General features: G+C 46.2%; 1 protein-coding gene across 3 annotated transcripts in view; it reads right to left on the minus strand.

Moving 5' to 3' along the window:
* The window catches only part of TMEM132D (transmembrane protein 132D), a 184,317-nt gene that overhangs the window by 138,105 nt on the left and 34,136 nt on the right, over positions 1-12,076 (minus strand). For all 3 annotated transcript variants that reach the window (XM_039724849.1, XM_039724850.1, XM_039724848.1), the window contains exon 2: positions 1,846-2,713. In XM_039724849.1, coding sequence (XP_039580783.1) covers positions 1,846-2,713 — 868 coding nt within the window. The remainder of the gene's footprint in view (positions 1-1,845; positions 2,714-12,076) is intronic.

The raw sequence follows: 12,076 nt of genomic DNA on the forward strand, positions 1-12,076 counted from the left end.
GGTTGTAACCAGCTCCACTTTTAATGGATTACAGCTCATGGAAACACAGATGCTTTGAAGTGAGATTTCTAAGACTCTACATTTACAGTGAAAACAAACACTTTTTACCTTAATTAATTGCTTTTAATGTTTATATTTAAACCTGTTTTTAAATGTAGCAGAAGTTGCCATGTCTGCTGATGTGATTAAGTCATTAGTACAGAGAATAAAGACACAGCCATCCCTGAACACTTGCTCTGAGGAACTTGGATTGCCTGGCTTGAAATCAGTACTCAGGACACAATTTAAATCTTAGATTGACTCAGAAGATGACAAACTGATATGGTGAGGAGATGTGCTTGTCCTCCACCAGATGAAAAAGAAATAATTGCCCTTGAGTCAGCAGCCAAGTGCTGTGGTTATTCAGTTTATACATCACACACCTGCAGAGGGAAAATGTCCTGATTTTAGGGCACACCATTTCCCCCAGAAATTCCCCTGGGGGAAGGGGAGGGGAAAAAATTGCTGGGTTGAGCTCTTAGTGCTGAGGCCAGTGGTGCCAAATCTGAGTTACTCCTTACTCCAGGCTGGGGCAGACATGGGAGTCCATGAATGCTCCATTTCCAACCTGGCCCCATTTCCAGCCCTGGAATGGAGATGTGTAACACCTGAGAAAGGAGTTTCCCTTCAGGATTTCTTGGGGACAGCTCCAAAGCATCCCTGGTGCTCAGCAGAGCTGTTTATGAAGGCAGGTCCCAGTCCGTGGCATTTGTACCGGTGGGGAGCTCACTGCTCCTCATGAGGCACCTGCTGTTTCAGAGGAGTGCTCTGGGAGCTTTGGCAACACCCACCATTTCTAGGACCTGAGACAAATCTTCTCACCCCCAGAAGCCAGAGTGTGACCGTGGCATTTGTACCGGTGGGGAGCTCACTGCTCCTCATGAGGCACCTGCTGTTTCAGAGGAGTGCTCTGGGAGCTTTGGTAACACCCACCATTTCTAGGACAGCCACCTGAGACAAATCTTCTCATCCCCAGAAGCCAGAGTGTGGCATTTACCTTCGGCTCGGGAAGAGGTGGCACCAGTCACTGGTAAGGGATCAAAAATGGAATAATCTCTGCAGACATGGATTTCCCACACAACCCTCACAGTGCTGAACTCGGGGGCAAGCTTGGAAAGAAAAGGCAGCTGGACAGTCCCTCCTGCAGGCACACACACCTGCCCCAGCCCAGGCCTTACTGGTCTGGCTTGGATTATACTGGTGGTTACAGGGAGCTGCCCTGGAACAGCTCAGTGCTTGGACAGAATGAGGTGAACCAATGTGCCACTTGATGTCACATCCAAACACCACCCCCCGGGCCATTTCTCATTTTCAGAAATTGTTTTGGTAGATCAATAATACTGGGGAACCTCAGACATGCTGCAATACAGAACTGAGCTCATGACAAGCTGGGGAGAGATGCTGAAACATGTGAATCCTACCTAAATGCCCAATTCCTGCTCATTTCCTGTAAATAACTCCGTGGATTTAAGCTTCATTAATCTCAACATGAGTCCAGTGAGAGAGATTAGGAGAACTGCAAACTCCAGCTCTCAAGAATTTAGATGTTATCTCCTCTTAGTACATAGATATGTCCCAGCTCTACCATTTCAATTTTTGGAAGCATTCCTCAAAGGACAACTTCAGGAAAAGGCCTCTCTCACTCCACGAGATCACATATCACACAACTCATACAGCACAAGACTGAGCAACATGAGAAGTGGAGAGCAGCAATTGATGGACTGTTAGGCCATTTACACAGAGAAAGTGACTTCAAGAGCAGAGAAACAAAAAGTGAGGCACCAAAGAAACACAAAGCAGCCTTACCTCAGCGTGAACTGATCTTCTGTCGAGTTTTTAGCAACAGATACAAGGAAAGTCAGAATGTCTCCTTGCTTGACAGTCTTTGGTGCATACTGGATCACAATATTATTATCCAATCTCATTTCAGTCAAAGAAGGGGCAGCATGTGTTTGGTAAAGGAAAACACTTCCAATCCTCTGCAGGGGAGGTCCCGACTCATCGATGCCGTTGCTTTTCCTGACATCCTCCTTGGCGCACTCCCCTCTCTCATCTCCCGCGTGGATGGAGTAGTAGAGCTCCACGGGGCTGCCCTCAGACCTCTCCAGCTGTTTCTTCCGGCCAGCCACCACGGTGGGGGGGTTGAACCAGGCGGGCAGCAGCTCCAGCTGTGCCACGCAGAGCCCCAGGTCGCCCCGCAGGCGGCAGCTGCCGCGCACCTCGCGCGTCTCGCGGAAGGCGAACACGCGCAGGCAGGGCAGCCGCTCCGCGGGGCTGTACTCGTCCCAGTCCCTGCCCACGATGTAGAACAGCACCTGCACCCGCGGCTTGCTCAGGTAGATCTTGGTGCTCATGATGTAGGCCTGGAGCTTCCAGTTAAAGGAGAACGTGTTAGTAGAGCCAAAGGGATTTGAAGGCAGCATTAAGTCCTGGGGCACTGGCTGTTCAATGGAAAAAGGTCCATAGCTGGCATTTAACACGGGTGGACTCTTGGATTTGTAGATGAGAAAGGATTCCACCCGGGACTGCAAGCTGGAGTTCCTCATAATATCCTGGTTGGCTTCCTTAAGAAAGAAGGAAACATCTGCATTGTGGATGCGATAGGTCACAGGCAAGTAAGTGGGCAGCAAAGAAAACCTCTGTATGCTCTCCAGGATCCCTCGACTCTCAGTCACTGTTGGAAGGAAAGGAGAGTGTAAAAGATCAGATCTTCAAGTCATACTGTGATATAACCTCACCGACTTTACTGAGGGGCTGGACAGTGCTGCAGCTGGGACTGGTGGCAATAAACCTCATCAGTCCCTGCAGAGGTGGCCTAGGCTGACAGTGATTTATCTAATCAGCCTGGAAAGCAATGCTTTATGATACATCTGCATGACAGCCAGATCAAAAGAAGTAGCTTGTGGAGGTTTACACGTGCCAGAGGTCACATCTCCACTGCAATGAACATTTATCATCACAGACAAAATGACCCAGTCAGCACCTGCAACCCCAGATCACTGCACAGGCACAGCTGAAAAATCTGATCATTACAGCAAGCTCCACCTGTGCAGGAATGCAGTGCAATGATTTCACACCAAATGCTGCAAATGGACTGCCCAGAGTTCACTTCAACCTTCTCAGCACTCTCAAGCAGTACATGGACTCTAAATGGTTTGCTGCACAAGGCTGAATTTCACTTGAAAAGTATTTAGCACAATAGCCATGTACACAACAGCTCCTTTGCATCACTCTGTGAGGATTTCAAAAGGAGTTGTATTTGCATCAATTTACAGGCCCTTCTATTTCACTTGATCCATGAATAAAGGGTTTTTTCTGTAGATCACCATCAGGATTCGTTGTTGCCTAACCCTCCACTGTCCCCTCCTCCAGCTGCATTATCTGGAGGCTGTACATCCCTGCACACAAAGACATTGCCAATGGCCCTGAGCCTCTCCCGCTGCAGGGCACCTGTTTAAACTCTGCCAGCCAGCAATTACCTGAGGCAGGCAAGCTCTGCATCCTTTCTAGGAACTGGCAGTCCCAAAGAACAAATACAGCAACTATAAAAATACAGATGCAAATACAGCATCACCTTTCCTGTTTGAACAGCTGACCTTCGTGCTCACATCCTCTACCCTAATTATGAAATAAATTGCCGTTCTTTCCCCCCCGCAGCAAATTCAAATCATTACCCTCGTTCAGAAAGGGGACAAAGGCATCCGAAGACAACCCAGTTTCTCAAGCTCTAATTCACAAATGCTTTAGTAGTCTTTATTTTTTTGTTCAGCATCTGACCTAAATATTGATTTGCTCACGAGTACTGTGGTGGCCTAAACTGATGCCAGTTACTCCTAACCATGAATTTTCCATTTTGGTGCTGCAGTCCACTCTGTCCAACCTCAGACAAGCCACTTCTCCTGTGCTGCTGTTCTATGCCCAAAAAATAAAGGGTATTACTGTTTCTTTCCCCTTACCCTTTCTAGGCAGCAAACATAACCAACTTATCTTACTATTTATGTAGGAGCAGAACCTAAAACCCCAAAGCTGTGATTTTGGTTAGGCTCTCCAGGCCTAACACAATGCAAAACAAACTGAAGTTTAAAAAAAAAAAGCAAAAGACTTTCTAGATGTAAAAGCAAAACTATCTGGCTTCTTAAAAGATGATAATCCACAAAATCACATAAAAACCAGCAACAAATCAAAACAAACTAACACTAGATAAGGGTTCCATTGAGAAGGAACCAATCTGAGAACGGAAGAGGCCAGGAAGAAAGGATTACAAAAGAGTTTCAGAGCTTCATAAAATCCTTCTCTACATCTTGAAAAGGAGAAATTCCTTTTCCAATAAACAACTGCAATAAAACCTTACATTACAAAGTTTAACTAACGTCCACTCAAACCCCAAAGAACTGAAATAAAGTCTATCTGAAGGACCAGGAAAATGGCCCCAGCACACGGCAACATCTGGGACTGTAAAGTGCACGAGCACTGAAATCCTGAGATCCCCAGAGGTGGCAAACTCATCTGAGATCTGCTATGAAGATCATTTTTAATAAAGAGTAAACTGCAGAGCTTTCTTACACACAAAACCACCTTCACTTCAGCCTGAGTCTTCTGAGCATTCAGCTCCTACTTTCTCCAGATACTGACTGAGAGCAAATGAAGTTTTTCAGGACCTTTTTCAGGACAATCCTCCAGCAAAGATTTCTCCCAGCCCTGATGCTTCGGGGCAGTGAGCTGCAGGGCTGGAGCTCTGCTCTGCTGTCCTCAGCTCACCCAGCCCACAGCCCTTCCCCATCCAATGCCCCATTTAGAAATTCCACACTCATTTCGATCTCCTCCCAACATCCTGGCAAAGCACAGCAAGGCATCAAAGAAGCAACTTGGAGAGAAAAAAACTGAGTTTTCAATTTTTTATTCCCCTTATTTTGATTGCAGCTCCCTCCCTTGTGTTCCACAGGGAAAAGTACATTATTTTTATATTAAAATTAACAGAGTGTTTCGCCTCATAATTTTTTAATCATTTATTTTAGTGCTTAATTATCTGAGGGATTAAAACCCCTTCCTTTGCATTCCCCATCCCCACAGGACAATATTCCTCAGGTTTTGTAAATCAGTGACTCTTCAGAACAGGAGAGCAACACAAATGGGGAAAAATAAAAGAAGAGACTGTGAATTGCCTATGAAAATAGGCACCAGCCTCACAGCTGGAATAAATGCATGGCCTTCACATTTCTGGGCAGTGGCAAACTGGTCCCCTCAAAGTGCCCTTCCCCAGCACCAGCTGGGAACGTACACTGAATTTGAACTGGTTTGTGCTGGAAGCTGACAGCAGCTTTCCAAACTGCCAAAGGCCAAAAATCCAAACAATTTTAAACTTTTATCTGGGGAGAGTTATAATCAGCACAAACAAAATGTCTCAAAAACAACACTGAGCTCTGCTGTACCATCTGGATTTTGACCGTGAAAGTTTATTAAGGATTCAGAAGGATAGGAAATTAAAAACAAAAACAACTATCAGCGTCCTTAATTACAACCATGACTATTTTTGTAAAAATTATGCATGTTTTTACAAAGGCAGAATTGCAGAAGATTACCACTTTGTTTGTTATTAGTGAGACTCAGCAGAAAAGCAGTGTTTTAAAATTTAAATTATATAATCTATCCTAAACACTACATTCCATCTCTACCATCATAATCCACGTTCCACTGGAACAACCCACCTGAACAGCCAAGTCACGAGTGACGCAGACTCTCACTTAAAGATGGGGAGCTGAAGTGCTCTTAAGGAAACAGCACCAAGACAAAAAATAAACAAATTCGAGAACTGCAATTGACCTTTGCTGCACCACTGTGTCTGGAAACATCTCCACAGAGACCCTGGCAGCAGAAGAACCAGCACTGTCCTTCCAGGAGAGGATCCCCAGGCGTGTGAAGGAATCCAGCCCACCTGATGCTGATGCCAGGCTGATGCCAGGAGCACTGGTTTGTCAATCCCTTGCCACAGTGACTGTGTCTGACCCCTTCTGATGTGAAATCTGTTGAGGATTTCAGTCTGTGGCCACCCGAGATGTTACCACAGGATGGTTTTCTTTTCTCTCTCCTCAGTAAACCTTCCTCTGGCTGACACTGTTTAAGAAATACTTGCCATGGATGGAAGAAGCAATTTGTAGGTAGGCCAGTGAATTTGAAAGCGTCTGAGGCAAAGGCAGCACGTGGGGTTTGCTCCTGCACAGCCAAAGCTTGTGCACAAATCCCCAGCACCACCTTCCTCAGGAAGGCACTCACTTTGTACCCTGTTTAAAAACCTCCCAGCCTCGTTTCCCGAGAGCCACGGAGCAGCAGCTGTCAGTCAGTGACAACCACTCCTCACGGCTCAGTTCCACTGCAGTTACTGACCACGGCTTCGGAAAAGTGAAGGGACCTGCCAAGAGCCCTGACTCCATCCTGTACTGCCAGATCCTTGGCATTTCAGCCCTCACAGTTACTTTATTTTTAAAACAGTTCAATCCACAATCATCCAGCATTCATGAGATCTAAAACTCTTCCAATCAATTATATAATGCTACTATTTAAAAAAAAGTAAATTGTCTTCTTCTTGTAGATTGAAGGGAACAACTTCTTAGGGAAATTGCCTTCCCAGCTGCAGGCTCAGGCTGGTAATGCAATAGATGAAATTTGTTGCTGTATCTTGGGGATTGAGATAAGTGGTTCTTTTCAGTAAGGGCTGAAATTTTACCTTCTTAGTTCATTTCAGCTGCTGTCCTTGAATCTTCTGAACACTTCTGCTCTTCTAGGTTTGCTACGAATTGAAATCATTTCAGCAAAAGTATCTAGGAAAAAAAATCTGCTAGCATGATATATTTTCAGCTCTGGAAAGTAATGTCGTGGGAGATGTCCATTCCAATGAAACTTCATGCTCACGTCTGAAAAATTGAGATATTCCAGCTTTAACCTAGTTAAGTGGCTGAACCTGCTAATGCTCAGAAGGGAGGCATTTTAAAGCCAGGCTACAACCAGAGTGAGCCCCTTCCCCAGGTGCAGCTCAGCCGGTTTTTACCAGAGGGATGATCTGCTCTGCCCCTCTGAGTGACAACAGAGAGGATCCAGACTGTGCTACATAAAGATCTCAGTAGGACCACTTCCATCCTGAAGGGTTTGTGGGCTGCTTGTCCTGCTCCTTCCTCAGGGTCCAGCATCCTCCACAGCCCTTCAACATGAATAAACCAACTGGAGCTTCCAGGGGTGATTCCCCATCTTCCTCCTCTTGCCTCTCGTGGCAGCTCCAGCTTCATCAGCACCATCAGCAGAGCACTTTTCCATTTGGGATTCAGGCTAGCTTTGCTTTACTGCCAGCAACTTTCTGACACAGTGGCAAGAAGTAAGGGGTGGTTGAGGACTAAACCAGTCCCATTTTCTGTAGACTTCCACTACTTTGCCATATAAAACAAAAAAAAAAAACCTTAAACCCACAAGAAATAAAGAAAGGAGCCTTTCCTTATGAATGCATGACTGCATTTAAAAGTCTCCAGTGATCCCAATATTCCCCACAGCTGTGCAGCACAGGCTGAAGCAGCAATTGATCACTATCAAGTAACTGTCACTATTCACACTGCAGCACTCATTTCTCATTATTCTTCACCTGCTTGTTTGGAAGAGGAAAATCAGCATAATCAGAAATCAAAGAACCCAGCCTATCTGCAGCAGGAACCCCGATCTCTCCTCCCTGTGCTGTGGCACCATGAAAGGACAGTTTCCAAAAAAACCTCCTGCTTTTGGGAGCCAGCAGCATTCTAAAGGGCAGGCACCCAGAGAGCAGCGATAAGGCCAAATCGATGTGTCACAAAGAGGGAAGCAAAAATAGAACCCTGCAACCCAAGAGTCATGCATTTATCTGTAACAAATTAAAACGAAAAATGGCTTCGAGGCCCAAAATCACCAATTTCTTTTTAAGTCCTCTCCTTATTAGCATTTCAGACTGCTCTGCCTGCTTCACTTTATAACATTCCCTGTGACTGTTTCATCCTTGGGAAATTATCATTCTTCTCCAAGAGCAATGCTGCTCCCAGCCTGCCAACTTCTCCCTCTTCCCCCAGTTACTCCAACTCCCATTCCAGTTCTGCATCTCTCTGCAGACCTTTTTAGAAGGTCAGAGAAAGATGATTTGGACATCAAGGCTGCAGACCACACTGAAAAGCTTCTTGGTGAAAAGGTGGCTCCTCATTTCTTGTAAGATCACTTGAAACAAGTTGGAGTATTTTGGAGAGTGAAACATACACTTAAGAACAGCAGATGCTGAATAAAGCAAATTGAACTCCACAAAGATGCAGACAAATCACCTGTACCATCACTTCTAAAGGACTGCACACTTTCAAACCATTCTTTTTGTGCAAACTATCAAGCATCACCACTGCAGTGAGAAACCAGGAATGTGTCAGTGTTGAGTCAGGCAAAGAAGGAAGCACTCTGAGCCAAGATGCTCAAACTTCATGAGGATTGGCCTGAGCAGAAAGACAAGGCAGTTATTGATGTGTTGAAACAGAGGCCTCTGCAAGGGGAAACATCACAGCCTGCCCAGCAAAGCACACCTGAGCCACTGGTACAAGCATTCAGGTTTTCTGCAAAGGGAGCTCCTGCTCCACCAGAGAAGAGCCAGCAGCACAGAAACAATCCCGAGTCCTAGCAGCAGCCACTCTCTGATGCTTCCAAAGCAGGGCAACAGCCCAAAGCCAGCACGAATTTACCCTTTTCACAAGCCTGACCATCAGGAACTGCTTGGGGCTGCCCTGAAGGATAATTCTGGCAGTTTGATCTCACCCCCAAAGGGTGTCCAGCCTGCACGTGTGCAGGGAGAGCAGGCAGTGACCCCGGGGGCAGAGGCTGCTGGGCACAGCCCCAGGAGCAGGGGGTCCCAGTGCTGCTGCACCTCTGGTGCCCAGCTGGGTGTGCAGGGGCTGCCTGACACACAGACACACACACTGCAGCCCAGCAACTGCAGCTGCCTTCGTGGGCCTGATCAACAGGCACAGAAAGGCTTTGGCAACAGCTCTGAGCTCTGATGACACAATATTTCCTTTGAATATCGCATTTTACTGAAGTTTGAATAAACTTTTGTAAATTAATCATTGATTTTAGAACACATGACACCTGATCATTCATTAGGAGAGAGATGAGCAATCCTGAAGGTGTTTTATTATTCACATTGACAGACAGATAAAGAAATAATTTAAATAAAAGGGCCTCAGAGGAACACATACACCTTTATATTACCAAGTGATACAAAAATGATCAGAGGAAGATCATATTACAAAGGCAAGCTCCCACCTGAAAAGGCAGCAAAGTAATAATTACAGAGAAAAGTATTTAGATAAAAGGATATGACACTGTTTCACAAAATGATGTCAGCCTGAACATGAAAGGGCAAAGCAGTGATGGGCACCACAAAGTTTACAGTGAAAAAATCAGGAAAAAAAGAGCAAACAATAAATAAACCAAGCTCCCAGGCACAGTAACTCCTGGGGACAGGGAAGGGTGGCAGGGAGGATTGCTGTGACAGGCCGGGCACAGAGGCTGTGCCCAGCCCAGCAGCTGCAGGAGATTTGGGAGGCACCATCACTGTGCGTGTGTCAGTGCCCCAGCAGGCACGGAGCTCTGCTCACTGCCTCGCCCTCCTGACAGCCACCAGCCCCTGCATCCTGGGCAGGTATTTAATGGGCCAGGGAGGGGAATGCAATGGAGAAGCACCAGGACAGGACAGAGCCACTTCAGGCTCAAGGACTCTCACAACAAAAGGACAGAGACCAGAGCTGCTGTGTCCACCAGACTGGAGTGTCTGAGGCTTGCAACAGCAGCACTCTGTGTGCCTCCATTCCTGCCCTGCCCCCTCCCCACTCTGGCTCTGCTTCCAGACAAGGCAAGAAATGAAGATCTCAAAGATGTAAAGAACACAACATAGCCAAACACAAGCAAAAAAACCCCACAAAACAATAAATTCTTGCCAAGAATATTTTGACTTAAATAGAGTTTCTTAATGTGCTTATGTTTGGGAACCAATAGCAAGAAAAGTAAGGCTGAGTAACAGGGAGTGCAGAGTGCCAGGAATCCAACATCACTGCCCAATTCCTCACGACAGAACAGGTACAGCACTGGCAGGATCAGCCTTGCACTGTTCACACTCCCTTCAGACAATCACCTTCTTCGTGTGTCTGCAAAATCCCCTCCTCACTTTCTGCAGGGCACCCAGGGCTGTGCAGAGGCTGCAGTTCTGCTACCAGGCCATTATTGATGGGAGGAAAAAAGAATTCTCAGCATTAGATGAAGGCCTGAGTCAGCAGAAGGAACAGAGCAGGTCCTGAGCTGACCTTTCCTAAGACACCCATGTGTGTCACCCCGAGCCAAGCCCCTGCTCTGGAACTGCAGCACAGAGTGCTTGTGGCTGCTGGCTGAGCATTCCTCCCCTTCAGAGTATGGGGGTTTAAAACTCATTTTAATTTTATTAATCCATATCATGACTCTACATCTTGCTGCAGGCTCTGTGCCTAATACTGAATTTGTACAACCAACAATTACAATATTGATCTTCAATGGCTACATTCACTAACAAGACCAAAAAATTAAGAAAATCTTTTAAAGTCTCATTTAAATAACACCATGGTGCTGGTATATGCAGTACATTTCCAGGAATTTCAATAAACCCAGCAATATTTCATTAAATACATTATTGTCACACATTTCACATTCAATGAAGAAAGTGCAGCTCAAGAATACTTGAGTGTGCTCTCAGAAAGAGCTGAGGGTAGAAATGGGTACCTGTTCAGCACCTTCCATACCTGAGGAGCCTGGAAATTGGAGGGCCCAGAGAAGATACACACATCCCAACAGGACAAGGCCAACCTGATCTTGGCAGCAGGGGACACAGGCAGAGCTCCCTGTGGGTATTTGACACCTGGGTACTTTTCTTTCTCAGTGATTCTGGCACAGACAGCCCTCACACCTGGGAATGTCCTCAACCCACAGGCTGCTCCTGCTCGGGGCAGTCAGGAAGCAAAGCCTTAATGCCTGCCCTAAAAGCTGTTCTGAAACAACACGTGCAGCTCCAAACCCGTCAGCACCACAGAGATCTCAGCACCTCCCCAAACACAAAGGCCACGCTCATTAATGGAGATGAGCAAGAGCCTTCCTGGCACGTTCTTACAGCCCCTGAATCACTGGCTCTCCATCCTTCCCGAAGTTTTCCTTTGCTGCAAGGTAACCTGACATTCCCCAGCCTTTTCATCTTCCTGTCAACTACGGGGGGAGCTGAGGTCTCTCAGAAATTGAATTTGCTGGGAAAAAAGGGACCCAAACACCAGAATAATTAATCTGGCGGTTTTTCAGTCTTATTCTGCCATGTTCCTCTAGCTTTAAAATCTCTCTCCTTGCTCTGGAAATAAACCAGTGTGCTCCTCTCTCGAAGGTCTCAAAAGCGTAACAGAGGAGAGCCAAGAAGACTGAGTTATTTTACAATCCCGTGATGTTTTGTTTCACTTTCCCAGCGAACTCCAAAGGGCACGAGCCCCCAAACTTATCCACTACTCATTTAACTCACCTAGGGAAAGTTCTTTGCTCATGCAAATCTGCAAAATCTCATTCCAGAAATTACTGTACCTTTTCAAACCACCTTCATTCTCTCAGAGCTGTTTCAAAGTGCTCTCTATATGAGCAGGTACTAACAGGTTTGCTGCAGCGTTTAACATTCTGTAAACACCAAAAAAAGAGATTCTGCCTGAAGAAGGTGCCAGTATTTCCCTCAGCACTTCTCTGGGAGTTTGTTCTGTCAGTTTTGAGCCAGTTCCACATCTCCTCACAGATCCTGAAGGTCACATGAAAACCCACCTCAGCTAAATCTCTTGTTTTCTTGAAGGCTGACCAGAACCTGGGATTTTAGCTGGGTGTCAGAGTCAGAATCCCCTCAGGAGGATGCCCTTGCATAGAGCTGCCTGCTCTGGAGATTTAATTGCAGGACAGCTCCTCCTGGAGAGTGTGGAGGATGTTTGATATTCAGCAGCAATAGGGA

Source organism: Passer montanus, unplaced genomic scaffold (assembly GCF_014805655.1).
Source record: "Passer montanus isolate IOZ18808 unplaced genomic scaffold, ASM1480565v1 scaffold53, whole genome shotgun sequence".
Lineage (NCBI taxonomy): Eukaryota > Metazoa > Chordata > Aves > Passeriformes > Passeridae > Passer > Passer montanus.